Here is a 27,936-nt window from a genome sequence, read left to right on the forward strand (position 1 = left end):
GGTTTGCTGGAAAGTTCATGTGAGTTTTGGGGTGACGAGAGGACTTGGCAGAGGCGCCCGTAGATGTGCCGCTCCCGGACACGTCCTGCCCCCGTCCTACTTCTAGCCTCGCCGCTCATGAAAAAACACATTTATTTTTTGTCCTTAAAGAGTAGGTGCAGTTTTTAGGTCTCACCTGCACAGGTGTTTTATTTATTTTTGAATTGTGCAAATAAAACAAAACAAAGTGAAATAACTTCTTCCTTCCAATTTAACTGAAATCAGTGAACAAGTTTGAGATAAACAGACAAATACAGAACATGAGATTTTCATTTAAATATAAATAAGCAGAACACTTGAGGAGGTGAAAGATCTGGAGGTTTCATCTCATCAACACCTTTAAAGCCTCAGCAGGTATATATTATATATCTCTACACATCGTAAACATATAGAAAATAATCCAATCATGTTCCAGGTCTTCAGTCATATAATAAATCCTTCTGAATCCTTCGACTGGTCTCTCCTGCTGTCAGAAAACACAAACACCAGGAAGACACGTTAACGATTAAAGCATGAACAAACATCTCTCTCTCTCTCTGCTTCTCTCAAACATCTTCTTCTCTCTCTGCTTCTCTCAAACATCTTCTTCTCTCTCTGCTTCTCTCAAACATCTTCTCTCTCTGCTTCTCTCAAACATCTTCTTCTCTCTCTGCTTCTCTCAAACATCTTCTCTCTCTGCTTCTCTCAAACATCTTCTTCTCTCTCTGCTTCTCTCAAACATCTTCTTCTCTCTCTGCTTCTCTCAAACATCTTCTCTCTCTGCTTCTCTCAAACATCTTCTCTCTCTGCTTCTCTCAAACATCTTCTCTCTCTGCTTCTCTCAAACATCTTCTTCTCTCTCTCTCTCTGCTTCTCTCAAACATCTTCTCTCTCTCTGCTTCTCTCAAACATCTTCTCTCTCTGCTTCTCTCAAACATCTTCTCTCTCTGCTTATCTCAAACATCTTCTCTCTCTGCTTCTCTCAAACATCTTCTCTCTCTGCTTATCTCAAACATCTTCTCTCTCTGCTTCTCTCAAACATCTTCTCTCTCTGCTTCTCTCAAACATCTTCTCTCTCTGCTTATCTCAAACATCTTCTCTCTCTCTGCTTCTCTCAAACATCTTCTTCTCTTTCTCTCTGCTTCTCTCAAACATCTTCTCTCTCTGCTTCTCTCAAACATCTTCTCTCTCTCTGCTTCTCTCAAACATCTTCTCTCTCTGCTTCTCTCAAACATCTTCTCTCTCTGCTTATCTCAAACATCTTCTCTCTCTGCTTCTCTCAAACATCTTCTCTCTCTGCTTCTCTCAAACATCTTCTTCTCTCTCTCTCTCTCTGCTTCTCTCAAACATCTTTGGGGAACAGAGATTAATATTTATTGTCTTGATGGTTTGACACTTCTTATCCGTACTGTGAACCTTTGCACATTATTTTCCACATTTCTGCACAATACGACCACTTTAACACTTATACGCTGTGCAATTTGTCATATTTTTATTGCATTTCTTTTTGTATATTTTGTTATTTTATAATAGTTTTTTTATTTAATATTTGCTCTTATGTTTCCCTTTTTGTAAGCATGAACACACCAAAGCAGATTCCTTGTAAGGGAAGTTTCTTGTAATATTGGCCCACAGTGACGAGTTGTTAGTGCTGCAGAGTGTAATCTGCTCTGTGTAAGACTGGTCGCTAATAAAGATAAACAGAAGTCATTTCATCCCTTTACCTTCTTCGATTCTCCACATCCTCAACGGTCTCTGGCAGAGCGACTCCGCTCATCTCAGGCAGCCTCGTCACGAGCCCGCTGTACAGCAGCGACATCACACCTGCAGCAAAGTGCTGACTGGTGAGTTTCAATGTTCCATATGTGTAGTTCAGGAGAGTATCTGAAGAACATGGAGGCACGTATAGGAAGACTGAACGTTACCGTAAAGGAGAAGAGGCAGCTCCTGCCAGATACTGGACAGTCTGTAGAGTAGAAACGGAGCAACAATCGCTCCGAGGTCACTGGCTGAGGAGCACACGGACACGCCCAGGTTTCTGTCACAAATGGAAAGTAAATCAAGTCTTCAGCATTTCTGTTCCTTCTGTTTGTTTTCTCACTTTTACATATAAATTAATATAATAATAATTTAAAAGCAAGTTCACACTGATTAATCCGCTCGCCGCCAGAGAAAGCGTTCTATAACTCTCAGTATGTTACGTAACTTTCCAAAAATAAGACACATGCATTTGTTACTTCAAGGCTGGATTACTGCAACTCATTGTTATCAGGTTGTCTCAAAATGTCGCTTAAGACTCTTCAGTTGATCCAAAATGCAGCGGCACGTGTATTGACTAGAACAAGGAAACGGGATCATATTACTCCTGTATTAGCTGCTCTGCACTGGCTCCCGGTAAAATACAGAATAGAATTCAAAATCCTTCTCCTGACTTACAAAGCAATTAATGGTCAGGCTCCAGCATATCTTAAAGATCTCATAGTACCTTATAAACCAACTAGAGCATTACGCTCCCAGACTGCAGGGTTACTTGTGGTTCCTAGAGTCTCTAAGAGTACAATGGGAGCCAGAGCCTTCAGCTATCAAGCTCCTCTCCAGTGGAACCAGCTTCCAGTTTGTGTTCGGGAGGCAGACACACTCTCCACATTTAAGAGTAGGCTAAAGACTTTCCTTTTTGATAAAGCTTATAGTTAGGGCTGGCTCAGGTTTCCCCTGGATCAGCCCCTAGTTATGCTGCTATAGGCTTAGACTGCCGGGGGACACCTCCCTGCTCTCTTCCTTCTCTTCCTCTCTCCTCCCCTCCCTCTCTTCTTCTCCCTCTCTATCTGTATGCATTTATGTAAATGTATGTTACTAACTCATCATCCGGGGCATCATCCCAGAGTGTCTGTCTCTCATGTGGCAGGTTGCCACTGATAAAGTTTACGTCAGGATCAGGAATCGTGGCTGCGCCTGCTGCCCTGGTCCTGCTGGACACCAGGAAGCCTTTTTGACATTTTCCTGGATTCATCCAAACTTTCTCCTTTTCAACACATCATTTCTGTCAAATGTTGTATTTGTACTATGTTGTTTATCCTGTACACACGACATCTATTGCACGTCTGTCCGTCCTGGGAGAGGGATCCCTCCTCAGTCTCTCCCTGAGGTTTCTTCCATTTTTCCCCCTTTAATTATGGGGTTTCTTTTAGGAAGTTTTTGTAGCTGTTCTAGTCTGATACATTTTTCACCACACATAAAAAGCAACACTCACCTCAGAGATGTCGGGTACATCTCTGTGTTTGCAAAGTTCAAAGTCTCAAATCCAATAGCAACAGCAAGTCTCCCCATGATCGCAATCGACCTTTTCAACCAGGCGAAGTCTGTAAGGGTGACGGAGAAGAAGATAGAAGAGATCAAGGATGGAAATGGGATCCAAGTAAAAGCATTAACTTTCCATTTTCCCCTGATGCCACGTGTACCGCCAGCTGTACGTCAGATGTACGGTCAGCTGTACGGTCAGCTGCAGTGAAAGCACGCCCTGTCACACAGTCATCACCCCCCCAAAGCAGTAAAGCTAAGGGAAACACTGAGCTGTACAGTCAGATGTACCGTCAGCTTGTCAGTCAGCTGTACCTACCCGTGGGGATAAAGGGGATTGCAAGGCAGGCGATGCCCCCGGTGAGGTTGGCGATCACCATGAGGGAGCGCCGACCGATCCTGTCGACCAGCAGGTAGAAGATGAGGCCGGTGGGAATCTCCACCGCCGCAGAGATGAAGAAATCCAGGAAGAGGTTGTTGCCTGTGATCCCCAGCCGCAGGACCAGGCCTTGAAACACGATGGTGCTCGTGAACCTGGATGAGAGGAATATCGAGCAAAAGATATATCTGAAACTACCAGCACATCCTCCAGGAACGCTCCATATGGAATTTTACGGTTGAATGTAGTGGGAAGTAATCAAGCCGACTCACCAGGCATAAGTTAAAATAAGAGTGTTTCTTCTGATGCTTGGCGTCCTAAACAAATCCATCACTGATACAGGATTCACTTCTTTCTTTTCCTTCAAAACAAGCATCTGAAAAATATTGTATTGAATCGGATGTCCAGATCTTCATTAAGATACATGAACACAGTAAGCAGGAGTGTTTGGAAAGACTTCCGCACCTCTGGGAGATTATGTGGTAAAGATTTCCCGTTGCATTTTGCGATTTCCGTAGCGACTCTCATGCCCTCGGAGGTTCTATTCTGTGAGAACAGCCAACGTGGAGATTCAGGAACGATCCTTTAAAAACAAACACGTCCGTTGGTTTCAATACCAACATCAAAACTACCTGCTTGTAAATCAAAGTGGCATAAAGGAGGAAAGTGTACCAGTGGTATGAGATGAAGAGGATGCAGGGCAGACTCATGACCAGCTGCAGAATCCTCCAGGAGGACAGGAAGTAAGCCAGGCCGGGCAGGATCAACATGCCGGCACCGTAGAAAGTCCGACTCACCATGGACACAAACTTTCTGTTGTTTGACCCAAAGAACTCGATCACTGGAACAAAGAAGATGATTTTTATAAGACAGACAGGATGTCATAAAACAAACAGCTAAAATACAGTCGGATACTGAAAACTAACAATATACATTATCATTTATAACTTATTTTAAAGAAGGCTACAAACGCAATAAAGTTCCAGTCATGCATTCGGTGACATAGTACGCCTTCAATTGTTTTTTAAATGAGAGTTTGTTACGTCTAAGTAAAATGAGGAGTGAGCACAAAAAGTTTATCTAGCTTCTTAATTTTGCACCAGATTCATGTATTCAACTTTAACATGTAGTCTACAAAATCTATGTTGGATTTGTTCATATTTCAATATGTTGCCAAACAAAAGAAATATTGCAATGTCAGTTTCCTCCCAACATTGTGCAGCACTAAGCAGTCTGCTTGTTTGTAGACGGAGCACTCTTCTGTTGGTTCCTGCAGACCGTAACCTCATTCCATCCATCCATCGTCTACCTCTTATCCGGGGTCGGGTCGCGGGGGCAGCAGCTCCAGTAAGGAACCCCAAACTTCCCTTCTCCGGGCCACATCCTCCAGCTCCGACTGGGGGACCCCGAGGCGTTCCCAGTGAGGAGATATAATCTCTCCACCGAGTCCTGGGTCTTCCCCGGGGATCCTTTCAACGTAAAGGAGCAGCGGCTCTACTCCGAGTCTCTCCTGATGGCTGAGCTTCTCACCCTATCTCTAAGGGAGACACCACCCGTCTGAGAAAACACATCTCGGCATCTTGTACCCTTGATCCCATAACCTCATTTGACTGCATATATTGGGAGTTAATTCAGGGGAGTTACTCGGTGCTTTCTTGCCCTCCAGCTGCTTGGAGCTTCTATATTTAAGCTCCAGTGTTTGAACTTACCCAGAACATAGGAGGCCGTCCATGCTCCCTTTCCACAAAACCCTTGTAGAAATCGAAAGACGAGCAGCAGCGGGTACCACGGGGACAGCATTATCCCAACACCTGAGAGACCGAGGCCCACCATCGACGCAATGAAACATGGCTTTCTACCAAACCTGTGAAAAGACCAAGAGTTCTTATTAGTTTTACAATGAAAGACTCAAACGCCGGTCAGTTGAAACTGAAACTGTGCGTCACAAACCTGTCAGCGAGGTAGCCCGTGACAAACGCTCCAATAAAATATCCACATGCCAAGAACACTTGATTGAGATCAGCGAGCCAGGATTTCTCACAGACCAATGAGAACTAAGGACAAAAGTGTAAAGAGCAATTTAAACAACAAATAAACTAAAGGGAGATAATTTCCTTTATGACTGTAATAAATAACTATATGTTATGAACGTGACACAATAGGTGGGACTCAAAAGCAACAACTCAAGAAGAGGTTTCAAAAGTAAAAAGGTCTTTACTCAAGAACGTTTTAAAGTACAACAAAAAATCACTCACTGAGTAAAAAAACTAAACTTGATTTATTTAATTCTACGATGGTTACGGACTCAAAAACACTGGCTCTCTTAGTGATAAGACACAAGACAAACTGGCATAGGACAAAGGGAGACAAGGACTATATATACACACATGAAGTAATGGGAAACAGGTGGCAACAATCAAACAGGCGGGAAACCTCACAGACAGGAAGTGCTCTGAAACGAGAGGGAAAGGTAATTACAAAATAAAACAGGAAGTGCAATGACAGACAGTGTATGACGAGACGAGACATGAGTGACTGTAAGTTAACAAGTGAACAATGAGACTAAACATGAAACATAACATAAATACATTAACACACACGACGGGATGTTACACTATATTTAAGGATCCAGGAAAGCCACCTACCTCAGAAACAATAGTGCTGTGGCTTTCATCAAACGCCCATCTGCCGTCACATGGCACCAGCCGGCTCGCGTTGGAAGTCAGCAGCCAGTCAAGTTCATTGCATTTCTTCTGGCTTTCGCTCCAGTCTACTGCAAACCTGCTGCAGCGGCTGAAGGATCCTGACTGTTTGGAGCGGGGAATGGTGACTTCCCGCACCTCGACCTCTGTCCAGCCACATTCCTCCTGCAGGGACTCAGATCCGGGACTCCAGCACCAGTGATTCGGAGTGTGCCCAATGAAAACTACCCCGACAAGCACAAAAGCAAAGAATGTCAACGGTAACGAACCGAGTAGAACTATCTTCTTCTGGAAAGGCCCAAAGTCCCCGACGTGCTCCAGGAGTTTGTTCACGTTTGCCATCTCTGCTGGTTATCTGATGAAACACTTTGCTGAGTCTGTGGAAGCCGCTCTGAGGATTTCTCAGAACACACGAGTCTTTAAAGAGAGGAGTGTTGATCAAAGTCCTTTCGAGCATGCTTACATATATCCGTCGTCACATAACTCTTACAATTGAGGAAATATATGAACTTTGTCTTCACTTTACCCTCATTTGGATCTTATCATGTATTCTTTATCATATGTCATTTTCAGTAAGCTTCTCACATTTCTCTGAACTCACTACATTTACAACACAGGGAGTGACATTATACTTTAACTGAATCAATACTTAATGCTGTGGACTTATATATACAATTGTTGGACCTTTTGTTTGCACTAAACTCAAATAACAGCACGAATGAAACTTTCCACAGCAGGATAATATCTTAATCTACACACATCTAAGCCTGACCTTCTCTGCAGAGCGAGTAATGTTTAACAAACGAGACAGAATGCAGCTCAACGTAAACATTAACCACAAAAGCAGCTTTTCAGAGAAACCAGATTTGCTTTAATCCAGTTCACTGAGTTTTCATTTCACAGAACTAAGAACTGATTAGAACCTTTCTGTCTTGTGCTTTCTGAGGAAGTCAGACATTTGTTGTTTTTGGTTGACCTCAGTGAGCGTGTGAGCGCATGCGCACATCAGGAACTCCCTCCTGACATGTCGGGTTCACTTCATGCAGAACAACTTGTTATCTAAGAAACATGTATAAGATTACATGTCAGTGAAGAAGCAGATTCATACGCCGTTATTACTACTTACTATTAGCATTGTGTTTTATTGTCATTACATATTTATATTGTGCTTGTTTTAGTATCATTATCGTATATTTAGCATTTTAAATCCAAGAATTTGAGTTTTAATTCACATTGTTAATGTTTAGACTGTTTTATTTATTTCCCTGTAAACAACTGAACAACCTTTTGTCTCAGCTTTGTGTGTTTACATTATTGCACTCAGCTGGTGGAACTTATTAAAACTCTATAATCTTATCCACTCTTTACTCTGCCGTCATCATGCAACACACTGCAGAGCGGCCGGCAGGAGATCCTGAGATCAGAGACGCACAAAGATTTATAAAAGAGTTATAAAACCTTCAGGACGCTGAACACAAAGCCAGATTTCTTATTTTTTATTGATGAATCTCACACATTTATTTTATTAGTCGCAGCATTAATCAACAGACTCCATCTCCAGGTCTCTCTGTTGTTGGCAGCCGTCGTCCTCCTGGAGGTGTCCGTCCTCCTGGAGGTGTCCGTCCTCCTGGAGGTGTCCGTCCTTCTGGAGGTGTCCGTCCTCCTGGAGGTGTTTGCCCTCCTGGAGGTGTCCGTCCTCCTCTGTGTGCTCCTCCTGCGGCTCCTCGCCGCCCTCAGAGAGCCCCTGTGATTGGCTAACGTCTGTTTCTGTGGGGATGACATGAGAGATGGTGAAAGAGCCGGCGATCTCCTTCAGGCGGCTCTCCTCCGCCTTCAGTTTAGCCAGCTCCTTGGTCAGCAGTGTCGGGGTCAGTGCAGGAGCTGCAGTTTTCTGCACGGGGGGGGCGTCCTCTGTCGGGGTCTCCGGCTCCTCGGGGCTTCTTTCCTTCTCCGTGGGCTCAGTGGTGTTGGTGTCTGGTGGACTGGCGGCCCCCTGCACCTTCTCATGCAGACTCTTCCGCTCCTCCTGCAAAGCGCGGCACAGACTCTCCAGCTTCTGGTTCTTCGTGGTGACCAGCTCAAACTCCTTTTCCTTGATGGCTTTCTGTGAAGAATTAAAATGCATTAAAGTGTTTCAGATGCACCAACAGTCTCAGAGTTGGGAGCCGAAAACTGAATCCAAATACAATTATTTGAATGAAATGTTATTTTTTTAACTTTTGCGAGTCCCCATCAGGTCACTGGCTGATTGTATTTACTGGCCGATGAAATATGTAAATGTTTTCATTAATACGCTTGTTTTCTGTGACATAAGCATGTGACCTGTGACCCCTTAAAGAATCTGAATGAAGAACCGTTAAGAACCAGAATCGTTGAAATCCAAACGATACCCAAACCTGGAGCCGATTCTGTGGCGGAAAGATTCACACGCAGAGAATTTGCGACTCTGCGTAAAATGATTGTTTTTGTCAATGGAGTCTGGTGTCTTTGTGGAGATCATATAACGGCTGTTTCTTTTCTCATCCACCTCGAAGTATTAAGGATTTCTTTCGACCAAAAAATGTGAGATTGTTGCAACAGAAGAAAGACTAACGGAGATGGTTTGGATGAGTTGTATTTAGTTTAGTGTGTTTTACATGATCAGCGAGGTAAAATTACTGCTTTTGTCAATGGAGTCTGGTGACTTTGAGGAAAGCATATTAATCGTATGTTTTGTACATTAATAGCTTATAATAATTGTCCAAATCCCTGTTGATTGTATTACTTATAGCTGTTTTCAATCTGTTTATATTGTTTTGAGGAAAATCAATATTCCCACTAGAAGTTAAAAACAAATAAAATCATCTTACGTCTGTCACCATGTCGAGGAGACTCTTGTTGCAGCCATCAAAGCGACTCTTCCAGGACTGACACTCTTTATCCAGCTTCTTCATCTTCTTGGCCATCTACAACAATACAATCACATTGGTACAACGTCAAAGCCGTTTCTAAAACTACTGTAGGATTCTACAGTTTGGTGGGATTAAATAATATAATATAAATATTCTCACTTTGTCCATGTCCAGTTTGAAGGTGCTGTAGACGGTGTTACTCTTCGACACCGTGCCCTGGAACTCACTAAACTTCTCCGAGTACATTTCCAGCTGAGGAGAAACGTTGAGAAGAACATTAAACGTGACTCCAGAGAGGAAGTCCCTTTTACCCATGATGTACTGTGTCTGTACCTGCGTCTTCATGTCGTTCTCTTGCTGCTTCAAGACCTTCACTTTCATTTTAAACTCGGCCGTCTGCCTCAGCAGCTGTGGAAATATTAAAATAGTGGATTTAAAAAAGAGCATCTGGGGAAGAGAATTGAATGTGTTTTAATAACAACGTGAAGACGTACGAGCTCTTTCTCCAGCTTGTGCTTCTCCTCCGTCTCCTTCAGGATCATGTTGGCCTGCGTCAGCTTTGTTTCCATAAGCTTCTGTTTCAGGTCTCTGTGTTTGAAGACCTTCTCCAGGTTCTGAAGACGATCAGGGGATTTATGAGCGTTAAACTGAAATACTGTACGGAATAAATGTAAGACCGACCTGTGACGTGAAGATAGTTCATGCGTTTCACACAGACGTGAGAGGTTTCAGAGGAGCACAAGGTAACATTGAGCACTTGTATTGATTCAGGTTTTATCTCAGCTCGCTCACCAGTGGCATTGATTTTAAAAACGTCTTTAATCTTCAAACGTCGATGCTAACATTGCTAAAACTCGTTTTTCTTCAGTATCTCGTCATCTTTAGGGCTCGAGACCTTCAGGGTCCTGGACACGATAGCAAATGTGTTTGTGACGCAGTGAACTCTCCATCACACTGATGTTCCTCATAAAGTGAACAACAAATCTGTTAGCAGCTAACGTTAGCTGTTAGCAGTTAGCAGCTAACGTTAGCTGTTAGCAGTTAGCAGCTAACGTTAGCTGTTAGCAGTTAGCAGCCGGTGGAGCGAGGCTCCATAGAGTTACATTATGGTGCGTTTAAGCTCTATTCAGTAAAAATTAATATTTATTGAACGTTATCATGATGCGTTCAAATGTAATCTTGTAAAATGTAGTTTTTGGTGAGAAACTTGAATAAATCCAGATTTTCAAAGCAATATAAAATAGATATTAGATGACTTGTGAGCTGTTTACCTTCCTGACTGAAGTAAGAAGTAATAAAGGAGTGAATGTTGGAGTACATGGAGTTATTGTTGTTACGTTTCTGGTATTGTGACTTCTCTAGTCTGTGATCCAATCACAACATCTGTTTCTGAAGATGTAAAGTGTTTCCAGTTTGACAGTTTTAATCATATTTTGATGGTTATCGGATAATATCGTGACATATACTGACACTGAGGCTCAGACTCGGATCCTTACCGCCTCTCGCTGGTCGTACTGTGTGATGAGCCCCTTCAGTTTCTCTGCCAGCTCGCTGTTCTCCTGACACAGTTTGGTGTTTCTGCTGCTGTGCTCCTCGATCTGAGCCTGAATCTCGCTCAGCGTCCCCTGGAAGTGGGTCGTGATGTCTTTCCTCTTCAGGTCGTCCTCTCTGCACCTCTGCAGCGTCTCTTCCTGTACGTCAGGGACGGAGGGTTAAAACAAACCTTCATATATATATATATATATATATAATATCTGTATAACAGAAAAAACGTTTTTATGAAGTAAAACTAGAATATAATAGATTCTTTCACTAAAGTTAGACAAATCACAGTCCTGGTGTCTTTAAATGTCCAAAGATATACATTTTAATACAACAGAAAACACAGAAAAGCAGCAAATCTCCATATTTGAGGCTAAAATAGACTTTAAAGAAATCTCTGCAGGAAATTTACTTTAACTTGTATGAGAATAGTTGGAGATAATGACTTCTGGTTGTGTGTCTGACACCGGACTAACCCTAAATAAGAGAATATACATACGATGTTCCTAAACGTTACCTTCAGGGTCTTGTTGTGCCTCTGCAGCTCTCGGCAGAGCCCCTCCAGTTTGCTGCGTGCGAGCACGGCGCGGCTGTGTTCGCTCTGCAGCTGATCCTTCTCCTTCATCGCCTGCAGCAGCTTCTTCTGCAGCACCTTCAGCTGCTTCTGGTCGCTGCGGTGCTCCTCCAGCTGACACGCAGGGAAACATCAGATGTGACCATCATTTACTGTCCTGCTGCAGCACAGGGTCTCACAAGCACAATGCAGCAGGGCAGTTCCACACGCCATTAATGTGGCTCTATAGGATAAATAATAAGAACTTAAATCCATCCAATGATGTCTGTAAATGTCTGGCTCTGTCAGTCCAAACCCCAAAGAGTTTCACTTTTTCCACTGGAGAGGAGCTTGATGGCTTAAATGGCAAACCATTTAAGCCATCAAGCTCCTCTCCAGTGTTCGGGAGGCAGACACCCTCTCCACATTTAAGAGTAGGCTAAAGACTTTCCTTTTTGATAAAGCTTATAGTTAGGGCTGGCTCAGGTTTGCCCTGGATCAGCCCCTAGTTATGCTGCTATAGGCTTAGACTGCCGGGGGACACCTCCCTGCTCTCCTCCTTCTCTTCCTATCTCCTCCCCTCCCTCTCTTCTTCTCCCTCTCTATCTGTATGCATTTATGTAAATGTATGTTACTAACTCATCATCTCATCAACTCATCATATATATATATATATATATATATATATATATGTATATATATATATATATACATATATATATATATATATATATATATGTAAAATGATATAAAACACAGAAAAGCATTAAAACTTCTGCATGAAAAATTACTTTGATGAGTAATAAATCATCCAAACAACGAGCGACTAATAATAATAATATATATATTTACGTTGCAAATTGTGGTACTGTCTAAAGTCTGTCAAACCGTTTAATGGAAGTTTAAGGTTAAACCAGGCGAACATCTGGATGTGATGATCAGTGAGAAGCAACAGGATATAAAACTTTGATTTTTAAGCATTTAGTCGATCGAATTTATTATTTAAAAATATTGTTTCTGTCCCACATTATCTGATTATTATTTTCTTTGTTTCATGTCCCTGAACATCTTTAAGCTTAATGTTCCTGCGCTCACCAGCTCCGCGTGCTTCTTGATCACAGCTTCCAGTTTCTGCTCCGGAGTGTTGAGTTTGTTGAGACTTTGCATCAGCAGCATGGCGTCCTTCCCTGAACACACACAGATCAAACATGGCGTCAGACCCTGCTTCCCCCCCCAGCAGCTGAGACTCGCTGCTTTTCTTCTTCTCGTCTCGAACGAAGCAGCTGCTTTATTTATTTTATAGGCAGAAATACGAAATATTTGCTGGTTCCGGCGTCTCAGATGTGGCGACTCACTGCTTTTCATTTTACATTATTCTTTACCAAATAATCGAGAGATTATTGAGCACATAAGCAGCTTTATGTTCTGAACTGAAGGAGAAACTCGCTGCAGATTTAGAAAGTGTTTTCTTTAAGGCCAGCAGTGGAAAGTACAGTTACTCGAGTACTTAGGTACAATTCTGAGGTACTTGTACTTTACTTGAGTATTGATACTTGTACTCCTCCACATCTCAGAGGGACATGTTGAACTCTACATGTCTTCAGTTACTTTACAGATTATAAATCTTCAAACTGTTCCTGCAGTAAAAATATCTAATTATAATCATTTTGTCCTGATATATGATTCACAGTTATGATTAATCTCATCTTCATTAGAACATATGTTACAAAGATAATGTGTGATTTCTTAGAGGAGAAGTCTGCAGAATGCCGTTTGTCTCTGCAGCTCCACGATATGACTTTAACTTCTCTGATTTGGATGTTGCACTATAGTCCATGTTGTGATGTCGATTATAAAGTTTAAAATGCACGAGGAAGAAGTGTTCCACCTGCTGCACGTGGAAGAAGTGTTCCACCTGCTGCACGTGGAAGAAGTGTTCCACCTGCTGCTGCATGTGGAAGAAGTGTTCCACCTGCGGCACGTGGAAGAAGTGTTCCACCTGCTGCACGTGGAAGAAGTGTTCCACCTGCTGCACGTGGAAGAAGTGTTCCACCTGCTGCACGTGGAAGAAGTGTTCCACCTGCTGCACGTGGAAGAAGTGTTCCAAGTGCTGCACGTGGAAGAAGTGTTCCACCTGCTGCACGTGGAAGAAGTGTTCCACCTGCTGCACGAGGAAGAAGTGTTCCACCTGCTGCACGTGGAAGAAGTGTTCCACCTGCTGCACGTGGAAGAAGTGTTCCACCTGCTGCACGTGGAAGAAGTGTTCCACCTGCTGCACGTGGAAGAAGTGTTCCACCTGCTGCACGAGGAAGAAGTGTTCCACCTGCTGCACGTGGAAGAAGTGTTCCACCTGCTGCACGAGGAAGAAGTGTTCCACCTGCTGCACGAGGAAGAAGTGTTCCACCTGCTGCACGTGGAAGAAGTGTTCCACCTGCTGCACGAGGAAGAAGTGTTCCACCTGCTGCACGTGGAAGAAGTGTTCCACCTGCTGCACGAGGAAGAAGTGTTCCACCTGCTGCACGAGGAAGAAGTGTTCCACCTGCTGCACGAGGAAGAAGTGTTCCACCTGCTGCACGAGGAAGAAGTGTTCCACCTGCTGCACGAGGAAGAAGTGTTCCACCTGCTGCACGAGGAAGAAGAGTTCCACCTGCTGCACGTGGACACAGATCAGTTTCAGTGCAAAACGCTGACCGAGCTGAAAATCAATGAAACATTCTGAGAGGAAGACGAAACACCACCGAGGTTTTTCAACATCTTCTTCTCCAGTTTCTGCTCCTTGCGGCTGCCGGTCTCTCTGACGGCAGTGACCTCCGTGTCCTCCGGCTCCGCGGGGGACTCGTCCGCCTGGTATGTGCTGATGATGTCCTCCAGCTGCTGGGCCAGCTCCTCTGTCAGGTCGATGTGGAGGCCCTCGGCTTGAGGCGCCTCGGGGGCCACGGCTGCAGGACAGTCCTCCATCATCTGAGCTGAGAGGGAAACACAATGAAGAATGTGTCTCATGCTGACACTCAGCTGTCAATCATCTTTATAACATTATTTAGAGAATGTATATGAACGCGACCAACTATTGTCCATTACATTACATTACAGGTCATTGAGCAGACGCTCTTATCCAGAGCGACTTACAGTGAACTAAGTACAGGACAGTCTCCCTGGAGCAGCTCAGGGTTAAGTACCTTGCTCAGGGGTACAATGGTGGCAGCCTGGTATTGAACTCCAGACCTTCTAGTGTTTTGTTTGGAAGGTGTACCTCTAGACCACCATAAATCATCTTCTCGGTCATGATTCAGAAAAGGAGGAACACACAGGGTCCCGATGCAGATGCACGCTTTATTCTTCACTTTCATAACATTACGAGATGGGGCGTTTGTGCTGCATTCAAGTGTTGTCAGTATAATCGGGAAAACGAGCTCCTGAGTGGGAAAACTTGTGTGGGCAACAAAAACAAAAATCAATGAAATCCAATTTCCCTGCCAAGCAGATAATTAAAGTATTATTAAGACAATTAATTGTTCTGATCAATTAATTGTTTTCAATATTTTTTCAAACAGAAATTGCTTTTATTGTTCATGATTTATGAATATTTATATATAAACTGAGGCCGCACATATCAGGGGGGAGGTTATTCTGAATATTTCTCTCCCTCAGGAGAAGTTACCTGAGCAGCTGAAGGAGCTCGTGAGAAACAATAGATGTAGTTTCTGCTGCAGACGCACAGAATGTGAAGTCATTCATTCATAAAGTCTCTGTCAGAGTCGGGGTTTTGAGATGAGAGACTGACTTTGGGGTGAATTGTCCCTTTTAAAACCAGAATCCTGCAAAAACCCCGCAGTTCATCCAGAGACTCCGGTCACTGTCGCATACTGTGCTTCATTCTGAAGACTCATCACTCTCATGTCACTACATCTTTTATGTTTCAGACCAAACAATGAGCCGATAATAATATGTTTCTCCCTTTAAGCGAAGCTCATAGAAGCAGCTTTATAATATAATATACAATAATGTATCTTTGCATAGCAGTGATTAAAGCTGAAGCGTCGTCCTGCGCAGGGATTGTGCTCTCGGCCTGTTTACTGCGCGCACATGGCACCTGTTCAGACCCCACGGCCTATTTTAAGAACTTCTTAATATGGGCAAGTTATTTATTTATGTCCAATCCACTCTTATTGAAGTCGATGTCAGGTTGTGTGTACAAAAAGCTGCCTGAGAAATATCGTCCATAAGTGACCTCTTCGTTCAGCGTCTTTTTAAAGAGGTCCAAAGTAAAAGAGTTCAGGACAGAACCAGAGCATTCAGACACATGTCAAGAACACAAATGTTTTCTTTCCCTTAATGACACACAAGTCCTTCTCGTTTTCAACAGAGCTTCAGAAAGCCATCAAATCCAAACAGTAATTAGTACTTTTTAAGATAAATAAGAGGTTTACAAACCACCTCCAGAACAGAAGTTAAGGTTATTTCTTTATGCATTTTTAGTGTAAATGTCCCTGAAGAAGCAGGGAAACGAGCAAACAGGGTCTTACCAGGAGCAAGGGCCGGGGTGGGAAACAGAAGAGAGTGGAGGGGCCGGGGACGGCTGGGAGACACGGAGACAACAGCTGTGATAAGACCAGCTCAAAATAAACCAGAGGAGCCGAGAGGCAGGACGGACACTTACTCTGAACCTGCAGAGTCCTATTGTACTGAGACTCTGCAGGGACACATATAACTCACGTTACTCACATCAACACAGTTTATATTACAAGTGTTCTGTTTAATATGTACATGAGGCATTATGTAATGTAGCTGTTGAGAGTTTAAATCTACACACACAGTTACACACACACACACTCTCATGTGGTTAAATACTAAACTCTGTAATATAAACGCTCCTGTAGTTTCTCTCCTGAAGATCTTCAGCAGCCATTTTATGCGTCTGCTGCTTTAATCCATCGCATTTTTATTTTAAACTGTGATGCAATTATTAAACAAACGGGCAGCAGAGAACATGTCTCTGATTGGCCAGAAGTAGAACAAACCCGGAGACGAGCCGTCAGAATCACTTAATATACAGTAAATATCTATATATATCTTCACACATGCAGTATTCACTCAGGGCTGTTTGTGATGCATATCAACCTGAACATTATCCACAAGGTGAGAACTATCTTTGTTTCTCTTGTTCCATGTGACGCCTGCAGTGACCGTGTGTCACCAGAGGGTGTCGCTGTTTGCAGCCTCAACACAACGTGTGCAGGATTTCATGTTTAAACTATGCTGCAGGAGGGAACATGAATAATAAAGTCAACAGAAACAGGAAATAAACTGCAACACACACGTCCTTGGGTTAGAAGTATATCCTGTTTAAACAATTTTGAATTTAATCTGAAAAAGTAGAGCACCAAACAATAAAGTCCCCGTAGCATAAAAGAGGCACTCTCACCACTTTTTGATGCAAATAGCGAAACAACAAATTGGCTACTGAGGTTTTATTTTCCACCTCACAAGATGTTAGCTGAGAGGTAAAAAGGATTCGTCCTCTGTGAGTTTACAGGGAGTTTCACAGACACGAGGCACAAAGCAGTTCAGTAAATACACAATAAAAACAATCTGAATACATACTGTAGGCCAAGTCACGACAAATAAAGGTACATGAAATCAAAGCTACATACATGTTCAGAGAGGGAGAAATGAAAGCAGTGCACCTTTTTAAATTATTGTATGTAAACATGAGTGAACAAAGTGTTTTCTGATTCTATCATCCATCAGGTAGCATCGACGCCTGCCGAGCTTTTACCTCTTAGAGAGATTTAAACCATCCACAGACGGTTTAAATCATGAAAATACACCTTTATATACAGAGAAGAAGTAATGCATCTGAAGAATAGTAAAAGTGAACCAACTCAGTACTTTAGTTTCACTTACAGTAAAGTGATATTGATTTCCAGTTAAAAGCAGCCCGTCGACTGGTCGCCCCCGTCGTGTGCAACATGTTTCACAAATGAGAAAAGAAACTGGAATGTTTTTAAAAAACCACAAACATGTTTTACTCCCTTATCTTCACCGACCGGGTCGGTTCAACTCATAAAATGCTTCTGGTCTTGTGTGTAAGAGAGCGAGAAAAACGCTGTTTAATCAAAGCAAAGACTCACTGCATAACTGCATCACTGCTGCATAAGTACAGATATACCATATAAATAGTAGTCAAATATTTACCAGTATCAATAAGTGCTCACGTTCTAATATATAAATACATCTTACAGTATTCGTAATTACATATTAACTTCCTCTAGTTTTGTGCAATAGCAAATCCCATGCATCTTTACCAAGATAAAAACCACAACATTTAGAAAAATGCAACATAAGAAACGTTTTTTTTAAGATTGTTTCACGTAAATCAAGCTGCAAACCGTCTTCAGCAGAAGCGACGGCACAAGAAAGAAAAAGCTTGTGAATAAAGTCGGAGCTGGACATCAACAGAGAAAGAGATATAAAGGCACAGACCCTCGCTGCTTGATCAGAAGCACCAAACTGCACAACAAGCGTCTACTTCAAATTTGGTCAGACTGTTTGATAATATTCCTCTTATAAATAGTCTTTACTGCACTACTGCATCACACCTTGATATACATTAAACAACAGTCTCAAAGTACACATACAGTAAAATACACTGTGCGTCTAAGAAGGAGTATACTTATGTTTATTTGTACAGAATCCATAAATATAATTTATGTGCAATTGTACGCAAACTACTATGTCAAACAAAGGCATATTAGCATAATATCTTTCCATATTGCACCTGCGCCCAACAACGATCCTCCGTCCAGTCATGTCAGGGTTTCTGCTTCACGTGAAGGTTTTAATCTCCACTTTAAAAGGAGCTATGTGCAAAACCAGAGGACGTGTCATTATGTAGCCTCTCATGGAGAACGACGAGGTCACGAGAAGTTCTTCAGCGAGGCTCCTCCGTGGTTATCTTCAACGAGGCGATGGCGTTCAGGCAGGTCTGGACGTTCTCCTCCTGCCTGCCGTCCCCAGGCTCGAGGCTCGTCTCCAGATGATGGGCGGACAGCTGCCCTCCGACGTCTTCTCCTCCAGACTCCAGCCCGTGGACAGACCCCTCGCTGCTCGGGGGGCTGGGCAGCCGAGGACGCGGGGACGTCGGTGACGGAAGAAGGCGGCGGCGGGGAGTGAGACATCTGGAGGCCTCCGACTGGAACGATGGGGAGCAACGTGTGTGTCTGCTGCTGGGAGTGAAGAGGGAGGTGGCTGAGGATGTTCTGGGGATGAGAGCTGGCAGCGGCCGGCAGACTGAGAGACAAGCTGCTCCTCTGATCCTGCAATGACAGACCGGCAGCGTGAGCAGCAGTTTCACCACCACGTGAGAAATACAACATTAAGTAAAGGTCAGACAGCACACGGCTGCACATCCAGTACACGTTAGGGTTTGTGGTATTGTTGTTTTTATGTTATTTAATCAACAATGTGTCAGTGGTTCCCTGCTCTGTCTGTGGCTCAAGATCATTCCTTCCTACCTAAAGGTACAATGAGTAGGATAATAAACCGTCTCAATCATCACTTATGACCTCGAGAAGTGTGTCTGGTGTCTGTATCTGCAGAGATCCTGCAGCACTCTGCCTGGAGTTTGTCATGTGCTTGCTCTGCGTCCACCTCTATAAAGGCAGGTGCCAGATTGGAAGCACACGTCCAAGAGGAAGCTACAAACTGTGGCAACATGAATATAACAAGGCCACACGCACAGCGGACCGAAGTTGTGCAGCTTTTCTCTGTTTTATATCAAAGGAAAGTGACAGAACAAGACATTTAAAGACGTCATCTTGGACATTTCCAAACAAATAAAAGAAAACGAAGCAGATCCCAGATCCTCACACTTTTGGGGAATAGGCTCATTTTGTATTTTTGGTTTACAATTTCACCGAGAATCAAAGTATTAAGGCACAACTTACTTTTCCAAAACATTATTAATGGTTTCTTTGCTCATGGCCGAAACCTTCCACCAAATATCCAAATCTATATAGAACTCATGGTACATACCATCTCCATGTCAAAGGCTCCTGGTTGTTGAGCCATCTCCATCTTTGCCTGGTGTCTGGTTTTGTCTCCGCTGCCTCTGTGTTGGTGTGATCCTCTTCGTGGTGAGACCGCCCTCAGCACGACGCGCTGCCGGCCTCTCACCGACGACTCTCGCTTCCCAGCCAGCTCCGCTCCCGGAGACACGGGACGCTCAATGGAGCCAGGGGAGAGGCGCTGAATGGGCGTGAAGCTGGGCGAGCTCGGCCTCAACGGGGAGGTGTCCCACCTGGGGGAGGAGCGGCCTCGCGGCGAGAGCTCTCGCCTCGGGGACGGGTAGCGCAGACGTGAAGGTGACGGCTCCCTGATGGGAGACTCCCACCCAGGAGAGAGAAGACAGGAGGAGTAGGGGTCAAACAGGAAGCTGGCCTGGTCTGGGGACAGCATCGTCAGAGAGTCTTCATCCATCGACTTCTCCCTCTGATCGGTCGCGAGCACCGCCCGCCTGCCGGAGGGGCGGACGTCAGCGCCGGGCACAGACGTGAGGGAGTAGCCGTGGATGGTGGCGCTGGCTGTGACTGACAGAGACGTGACTCCACACGGCTGAGGACTCGTGCTTCTCGAACGCAACTTTGGCGTAGAGTCGCCCTCGTACTCATCGTCCTCGTCGTCTTCTTCGTCGATTTCGTCAACGTCTTCGTCCATGCCGTCAGAGTCCTCCGCGTCGGAGAACTGGTGTTTGCTCGTGACCGCCGCCTTGGACTCGTCCGCTTTGAAAGACAAACATCGGTTTAGTTGGATTTATTCTATTTAAGGAGAAAAACGATAACAACAAAGAAAACTAAGCTAACGTTTAGCCACTTGTTAGCAGTCGGTGTGTTTACGGACGTATTTACTGTCGTAGAACAAACGTTAAAATCTCTTCAGCGTTTGTTGCCACAGACACATCGACTTCAAGACGCGGGAACAGAAATTGCAAAATTGCTGAGTCATGTCAGGTTTTTAGGACTAATAATCTTCAATAATCACTAAACTACTGAAATGAAATGAATACATCTGAATAAATAAATGAGCGTTGCTGCGATTGCAAAGTGTCTGTGTCTCACCGTGTTCCTGTATCTCTGCATCGTCCATCGTCACTGACACTCCCAGCTCAAGACATTTCTTCATGTGAGCCTTTGACTTCATATGTTTAGTCAGGTTTCCTGTAAAAGACATATAGTAAGTAAGTTACCATGTTCCCTAAGGATACCTGCATGAATTATGGGGTTTCTTTTAGGAAGTTCTTCCTTGTGCAATGCAAGGGTCTAAGGACAGAGGGTCTAAGGACAGAGGGTCTAAGGACAGAGGGTCTAATGACAGAGGGTCTAAGGACAGAGGGTCTAAGGACAGAGGGTCTAATGACAGAGGGTCTAAAGACAGGGTGTAAGGACAGAGCGTCTAAGGACAGAGGGTCTAAAGACAGAGGGTCTAAGGACAGAGGGTCTAAAGACAGGGTGTAAGGACAGAGCGTCTAAGGACAAAGGGTCTAAGGACAGAGGGTCTAAGGACAGAGGGTCTAAAAACAGAGGGTCTAAGGACAGAGGGTCTAAAAACAGGGTCTAAGGACAGAGGGTCAAAAGACAGAGGGTCTGAGGACAGAGAGTGTAAGGACAGAGGGTCTAAAGACAGAGCGTCTGAGGACATAGGGTCTAAGGACAGAGGGTCTAAAGAGAGGGTGTAAGGACAGAGGGTCTAAAGACAGAGGGTGTAAAGACAGAGGGTCTAAAGACAGAGTGTAAGGACAGAGGGTCTAAAGACAGAGGGTCTAAAGACAGGGTGTAAGGACAGAGGGTCTAAAGACAGAGAGTGTAAGGACAGAGGGTCTAAAGACAGAGGGTCTGAGGACAGAGAGTGTAAGGACAGAGGGTCTAAAGACAGAGCGTCTGAGGACATAGGGTCTAAGGACAGAGGGTCTAAAGAGAGGGTGTAAGGACAGAGGGTCTAAAGACAGAGGGTGTAAGGACAGAGGGTCTAAAGACAGAGTGTAAGGACAGAGGGTCTAAAGACAGAGGGTCTAAAGACAGGGTGTAAGGACAGAGGGTCTAAAGACAGAGAGTGTAAGGACAGAGGGTCTAAAGAGAGGGTGTAAGGACAGAGGGTCTAAAGACAGAGGGTCTAAGGACAGAGGGTCTAAAGACAGAGGGTCTGAGGACAAAGGGTCTAAGGACAGAGGGTCTAAAGACAGAGGGTCTGAGGACAAAGGGTCTAAGGACAGAGGGTCTAAAAACAGGGTCTAAGGACAGAGGGTCTAAAGACAGAGGGTCTGAGGACAGAGAGTGTAAGGACAGAGGGTCTAAAGACAGAGCGTCTGAGGACATAGGATCTAAGGACAGAGGGTCTAAAGACAGAGGGTGTAAGGACAGAGGGTCTAAGGACAGAGGGTCTAAGGACAGAGGGTCTAAAGACAGAGGGTGTAAGGACAGAGGGTCTAAAGACAGAGGGTCTAAAGACAGAGCGTCTGAGGACAGAGGGTCTGAGGACAGAGGGTGTCGTATCCTGTACAGTCTGTAAACACAGAGACAAATGTATAATTTGTGATATTGGGCTGCACACAGAAAGCTGGTGAGAATGTTTAGTGCTGCTGCTCATGTTCTAATAAGCTCACACATTGTGTCATTTTGTATTTGTGTATTTGATTTTAGCACATTTGCACTTATTTCTAAAAGTATGAAAGAACTCTTCCATTAGTTTTGAACAGAAATCGTTTATCGTGAGTATTTTATCATAAGGTGTAGATTTGCCCGACTTTGGCAAAAATGCTCTTTAAATATGTAGGATTATTAATTATGCTTTTCCTACCTTAACAATACTATAAAATACAAAAGGTGCTTTTGGTTCTTGTTCCTGTTTTGTGCATCGTCAGTATTTAAATAAAGCTCACCTTTTGTTTTAAAGGCAAAGTTGCAGACCCTGCAGACGTACGGCCTCACGTCAGTGTGCGTCCGGATGTGTTTTTTCAGCATGCTCGGCTTCTTGCAGCGAATCCCACACTCCTCACAGATGTACTTCCCCCGGCCGCGACCTCTCACGTACACGTAGTCTTCATTGGACTTGTACCTGGAGGACAGAAATGGTAGTCTAATGAACGGACAGACCGTGAACACACCAGCTGCTGTATTTGCTGTCAGCAGAAGTGTTATGATAAGTGATGTTGTCACTGACCCTCCCTCGAAGATCTTGATGCGTGTTGGCAGCGTCTGCGTGGTGCAGGCCTCCCGCTCTTTCCACTCCTCTTTGGCACTTTTCACTCTGCAGCTGATGTCTTTCACCTTCTTCCCGTAGCTGATGTCCACCTCTTTGGGCTCGGGTTTCCTCTGCAGCTGAATCGGATGAACAAACATTTTGTTAACATCCATTTTAAAGTGGACACCGTATCGACATTGTAACGCGATGCTGACAATATTGTATGTCACACATGGCGTTACACAGCATGTTGTGCAAACATGAATTCTGCTGCTGCTGCTGCTGCTGGGAGGAATACAGTAAAGAAAACTCACATTTAGTTGATTTTCATGCTTTTATTTAGTAAAAGTGATGCTAGGCTTGATGTTTATGTCAAACATCAAGCTGCAACTAATGATTATTTATTTATTGTTGCATTTTCCTTTAATCTGCAGATTATTTTCTTTGGTTTGATGTATACAATATTCAGAAAAAATGTTTCTCAAAGTCCAAGGTGACGTCTTTAAATGTCTTGTTTTGTCACTTTCATTTGACATAAAACAAAAAAGCAGCAAATCTCCATATTTGAGGCTGAAAACAGCTTTTAAAGACATTTCTGTAGGAAATATTACACAACAGATTAGTCCAATAATCATTGCAGCTCCAGTCATATATTAATATCATCAGCCGACATGCAATGCAACACAGAGAAATGTCCCTTTGCCAAGACACACAATATTTACTTGAATATAACTTTCATTTTCACTGCCAACATCAGAACTTGCTGCAGGCAAATGATTTCCAGAAACCTGCTAATAGTGACTGTAATTAAAATATCTGGACTGTGCAGATTGTTGGGTCATAAATAAGTTTCTTTAAAACATGACAGGCTAACTGTGAATACAGTACTACAGTTTAAATAATAGATATCAGCATGAAACTTCCCCACTTCATTACTCACATTAACACTGTTTATATTACAAGTGTTCATGTTTAAATATGTAAATGAGGCATTATGTAATGTAACTGTTGGAGAGTTGGTCCAACAATAAGCTTTATAGACGATGCAGCGATGGGATCATTTTCTCACCTGCTCCGCGGTGTGCCTCCACAGGATGAGCGATGACACCAGTTTCCCCGTGCCCGGCTGACACATGGCGGCAACGCTGTAAATAACCTTGTCCCCTCTCTGTTTGGACCGCAGCTGAGCCAGAGCAGTACTGGTGCTCAGCTCCAGAGGGTTCGGGTTGTGGGAGCTCACGCACCAGGAGGCGTACACGGAGGAGAACGGGGCGGTGCTGTGGGAGCAGCTCGGCTTGGTGTAGTTCAGATAACACCAGCTCACTCCCGTCGTCGTGCGAAGACTCGGAAACGGTCTCGAACGCTCGGCGTCTGAAATGGCGATGCCGTAACTGGACTGTTCCACCAGATCAACTCGTTCCTCCCCGCCGTCGTCTTTCATGAAGGGAAGAGAGCTGCTTTCCATTGCTGACTCGACACCACGGTCAGTGGACAACGTAATAAATGTACTCCTGCGTGACTCGTCCTGAGCATGAGGTGTGGACGCAAGTCCCTTCTCCTCACTCAAATAACATTTACCCAACTCCACGGCACCCAGCTCCTCGACTATCTGCCCAAACATCCTCTCCTCTTTCACGCGTTTCTGCTGCTTGACCTCCATGAATAGGTCCATGCTGCTGGCAGGGGACAGCATTCGTTTGTTGGTGCCGCCACTAGAGGCGTTAGTGGTGGAGATAGTTCTGGAGGTCAGAGAGAGAGGGATGCCCGTCTTCAACTTAGCTGACGACAAATCAAGGGCTTCCACATCGAGCGTCGAAGGCTGTCTGGATACACGTGAAATCTGATTCTGAGAGGCGGACGTAGTGGAGCTGTCGTACTGATTGTCGCAAATCTGTGATACTGAAGTGTATGTGATGCTGCCGTAGGATGGCACATGAGTCTGTATCCTCACAGGAACTAAAAGGCTTGGATGTGACAGCTGGGGAAACGTGTTCCCAGTGGAGAATATTGGCATGGTCTGCGGGAGGACTGCGGTGTAAGGGTGGGAGGTGCTGCTGAGGTGCTCAGTTTCCATATTCAACGACTCCTGCCGCACCAGGTTCCCCCTCCTTCTCTCCCTAGAGCCGATGTCCACGTGTCTAAGTTTAGATGTCGGAGAAAGGCTGCCATAGTCAAACGATATGCTGCGTGCCTCTGGGAACTCCTTGCGAAGGTTACATGGTGCCTGCTCAGAGGAGGATCGTCTCATTTCATGTTGTTGCCGCTGGTTGAGCACCGAGAGGGAGTGCACGCTCCCTGGCACTGCCAAGAGCTCAAGTGGTTTGCCAAATTCATCCTGCCTGGCCGGAGACTTCAAACCTTCCTCCCTATCAAAGGAGAAGGTGGAGCAGTAAGATAAGTTGCTGTCTTGGCTCGGGCTGCGGGAGAGACTCGTGCACGCAGACTCAAAACTAGATTCACCGGAGGAATGCTCGATATCAGCCAAGCGTAGCCTTTTCTTCTTCGGAGGGAGCTTTTCTGGAGGGAATTGTGCTAAAGTTTCACTCCGTTGAGGCCACTGAAACTCCTCCACGTGCTTCTCTGGCTCCTTCACCTGCACCTCGGGAGCTTTTTCGGGGCTGTCAGGCTCCACCGTGACCCTGATTTCTGGGACTTGTATGTTGGGCTGCCGCACAAGTTTGGGGCCCATTTGAAACGACTGATCGCTCCTTTCCAACTCAAATGATTCACTCGCCTCCATAGCTTGAAATGAAATACTTTCCGGTCTCTGCCCATGATACTTGTATGAGTCTGACGGTTCGGAGTGAGGCCTGTTTAGTGAGTTTGTGTGTTGGATAACAGAAATTACATTCCCCAAAGTTTTACGACAGGACATATCAGGACTCACTGATACTTCCATGTCCATCTGCAGATGTCCTTTTCCTAATGCCAGGATGCCCGCAGCAGCTTGTTTTAAATCATAGTCCTTACTGGAGTCAAACATTTCCTCACACTCTTCATGATGACCCTCATACTGACACGACAAATCTTCCTCTTCCCGCTTCTCTTTCCGACGCTTCCGCGTTGCCAGCTCCATCGCGTGTCCCTGATGGCTCATACTAGACGCCACTGAGGGGTAATTTTCCATTTCCAATCCTGAGGGTGAAACGCCACTCTCGCTCATTTTCCCCTGGCCGCCCTCTGCGTCTGCGTGGCCATCATGTGCCGAGTGTTCGAAAGCAGCTTGCCGCCTGAGTCTCCTCATGCCGCCGGTGCTCGTCCGCTCATCAAACGAGTGGCTGCCTCTGAGGGCTGGAGGCATATTTAGACACACGGCCGAGGATGTTGGCATCGAATTGCTTCTCATCAGAGTCGCCACGTCAGCGTCCGACTGCGGCTCCTTGACCTCTTCCCTTGTGCATGACTTTGTGTTTATTTTGATTGACTCAACGGTTTCTTTTTCCTGGGTGAAAACGCGGGACACGCCTTTCTCCAAGGGTCTATCTGCGTCTTTGCTGCAAGCTGCCGTCTGCTTGGGGCTCGGTCTGTAGCACTTCCCGAACATAATCTCTTGATAGGACTTTGCGTTTGTGTTTGGAGGACCGGCCTGGTGCTCGGTGCTCTCGGAACGCGAGAAGTATCCGGAGTCCGTGCTGCCCTTGCTGGACTGACTCGGGAGCGACAGATTGTTTTCCGAGTCGCTGCTTCTTTTCTCAGACAGCCGGAGTGCAAGCCTCTGTTTGATTGTGCTGGATTGAATTGCACGGCTAGCCTCGGTGACAGCGGCGGGAGGTGCATTGATTTCTTGGGGCTGCTGGGATGCTCCATCCTGAGCTCCCTTTTTCTGAGCAATGAGATTGAGTACTTTTACAGCAGTGTTATCCGATCCCTCCGCTGGAGAGTCCAATAGCAGCAGCGGGTCGCTGAGAGTGTCCTCGTCCGTGTCCGTGCTTTGCTCAGCATCAGAGAATAACTCTCCTTCTCCTTCAAAAGACCCCTGGTCGGCGTTGGCGTTGTAAGAACCGAGATCTGAGAGCGTCCCAGCTTTGACCGCGTGAGCGTGGGACTTTCTGTGTTTGTATAAATTACTCTTAGTTTTGAAGGAGAATCCGCAGGGGACGCACGGATAGGGCCGTTCTCCAGTAGTGTGAGCGAATGTGCTTCTTAAGCACGCTGGGTTTGGCACATGCCCTTCCACAGTAATCACAAACGTACTTTCCAGGCTTTTGTGGTTTCTGCTCCACCTTCGCCTCCGACAGCGGGTCCATCCCTGAATGTAAACACTGTTGCTGGACTTCAGGAGAACTGGTGGACTTCCGATGGGATGCAGGGCCTGGTGACTGTGCCGAGTGACCTGCAGCTCTCTGTTTGCCGATGGGAAACGCTTTTGTGGACTGTAGTGAATACGCCTCATAGTCTTGAGTTTGGGAGTGCTGATCTTCTAATTGCAGTGATTTCCCTGAGTCACCACACGAGCCTCTGCTCTGACCTTCCTGCAGTTGTTGATGCCATCCTTTAGTTTCCACTTCGACTGCCTGTGCTGCCTCTGAGCTGTTTTTTTTCTGTGCAACAACATTTCTATCCTGACCGTCAGTGGAGCTTTTCACCCCTGCAGTAGTTTCAAGTGACTCCATGAAATCCAATGTCACTTTCTTTGGGATCGATTTTCAAGGGCACTATCTGTTATGTAACTGTAGTGGTATTAACATTCATGTGAATGGATTGTGGGGAAGGGTCACCTGAAAGAAAATCAGACAGAAATTACAATTAGACAAATATGGATGTTATGAAAACAATCTTCAAGTAATTTTTCATGCATAAATTTCAGAAAATGCAGTTTTCAGCGCCTCACATGTGGAGATTTGCTGCTTTTCTCAGTTTTATATCATAATAAAGTGAATATCTTTTGGACCGATGGACAAGACATTTGTGAAACTGGTATGCACCTTTCACTATTTTCTGACATTTTTAATACACCAAAACATAAATCGATGGTTAAAATAATCATTAGTTGCAGCTCTAGGTCTGTGATATAAAATGCAGCCTTTATTTAGGTCATATGCATAAATCACAATATGACCAATGTTTGTAAAATCAAATGTGAAATCGAGGTTCAATCATTGCAAAGTAATAGTCAGTTGCAGCCCTGATGTTGACAAGAGGAAGTCACATTGAAAAGTTAAAAGTAACATTTCTCATAAAGGAAAAACAGTTGATTTTAAGTTTATTTTCTATTAATCGAGCAAATAATCTGCAGACGAATTGATATTGAAAATAATCCTTATTTGCAGCCATATCTAAACTAAGACCACATAAAGATGCACGAGTAGTAAGTGAGAC

General features: G+C 44.6%; 3 protein-coding genes across 4 annotated transcripts; all 3 read right to left on the reverse strand.

Annotated features, from left to right (window-relative positions):
• Nucleotides 1-232: 232 nt before the first annotated feature.
• slc22a3 (solute carrier family 22 member 3) lies at nucleotides 233-6,738 on the reverse strand. The gene is made up of 11 exons (XM_029428167.1): nucleotides 6,340-6,738; nucleotides 5,645-5,748; nucleotides 5,404-5,558; nucleotides 4,367-4,535; nucleotides 4,160-4,277; nucleotides 3,967-4,070; nucleotides 3,635-3,849; nucleotides 3,269-3,377; nucleotides 1,944-2,056; nucleotides 1,743-1,842; nucleotides 233-505 (listed from the first exon to the last, which is right to left on the reverse strand). Exons 1-11 carry the CDS (start codon nucleotides 6,736-6,738, stop codon nucleotides 463-465), a joined length of 1,629 nt encoding a protein of 542 aa, XP_029284027.1. The 3' UTR covers nucleotides 233-462.
• A 1,139-nt stretch (nucleotides 6,739-7,877) lies between these two features.
• On the reverse strand, nucleotides 7,878-16,051 carry txlnbb (taxilin beta b). 2 transcript variants are annotated; one of them, XM_029428155.1, is made up of 10 exons: nucleotides 15,906-16,051; nucleotides 14,121-14,348; nucleotides 12,478-12,569; nucleotides 11,347-11,517; nucleotides 10,784-10,978; nucleotides 9,782-9,901; nucleotides 9,621-9,695; nucleotides 9,447-9,539; nucleotides 9,246-9,341; nucleotides 7,878-8,500 (listed from the first exon to the last, which is right to left on the reverse strand). In XM_029428155.1, the coding sequence occupies exons 2-10, from the start codon at nucleotides 14,341-14,343 to the stop codon at nucleotides 7,934-7,936; spliced, it is 1,632 nt and encodes a 543-aa protein (XP_029284015.1). In that variant the 5' UTR covers nucleotides 14,344-14,348; nucleotides 15,906-16,051; the 3' UTR covers nucleotides 7,878-7,933. The 2 variants fall into 2 exon arrangements, with proteins under 2 accessions (XP_029284015.1, XP_029284016.1); XM_029428156.1 differs by having other exon boundaries at nucleotides 14,121-14,343; nucleotides 15,906-16,027.
• A 652-nt stretch (nucleotides 16,052-16,703) lies between these two features.
• hivep2b (HIVEP zinc finger 2b) lies at nucleotides 16,704-27,230 on the reverse strand. Its single transcript, XM_029428153.1, is given in 8 exon segments — nucleotides 16,704-18,502; nucleotides 18,504-18,698; nucleotides 19,417-20,162; nucleotides 20,499-20,597; nucleotides 22,316-22,491; nucleotides 22,597-22,754; nucleotides 23,687-26,740; nucleotides 26,742-27,230. Coding segments are annotated over 8 exon segments (5,106 nt in total). The 3' UTR covers nucleotides 16,704-18,313.
• Between the last annotated feature and the right edge of the window lie 706 nt (nucleotides 27,231-27,936).

This window comes from Cottoperca gobio, unplaced genomic scaffold, assembly GCF_900634415.1.
Source record: "Cottoperca gobio unplaced genomic scaffold, fCotGob3.1 fCotGob3_487arrow_ctg1, whole genome shotgun sequence".
Classification (NCBI taxonomy): domain Eukaryota; kingdom Metazoa; phylum Chordata; class Actinopteri; order Perciformes; family Bovichtidae; genus Cottoperca; species Cottoperca gobio.

Bases quoted from the DNA above. Each gene is read 5' to 3' on its own strand.
- slc22a3 (XM_029428167.1), bottom strand. From the start codon at position 6,738: ATGGCAAACGTGAACAAACTCCTGGAGCACGTCGGGGACTTTGGGCCT. The intron at 4,536-5,403 runs GTAAGTTCAAAC...TCTTTGTTCCAG, and splicing joins GACGGCCTCCTATGTTCTGG to TGATCGAGTTCTTTGGGTCA. The intron at 3,850-3,966 runs GTGAGTCGGCTT...CCTCTCATCCAG, and splicing joins CTTATTTTAACTTATGCCTG to GTTCACGAGCACCATCGTGT.
- txlnbb (XM_029428155.1), bottom strand. From the start codon at position 14,343: ATGATGGAGGACTGTCCTGCAGCCGTGGCCCCCGAGGCGCCTCAAGCC. The intron at 12,570-14,120 runs GTGGTGTTTCGT...GTGTGTGTTCAG, and splicing joins GAAGATGTTGAAAAACCTCG to GGAAGGACGCCATGCTGCTG. The intron at 11,518-12,477 runs GTGAGCGCAGGA...CCTGCGTGTCAG, and splicing joins TCAAGAAGCACGCGGAGCTG to CTGGAGGAGCACCGCAGCGA.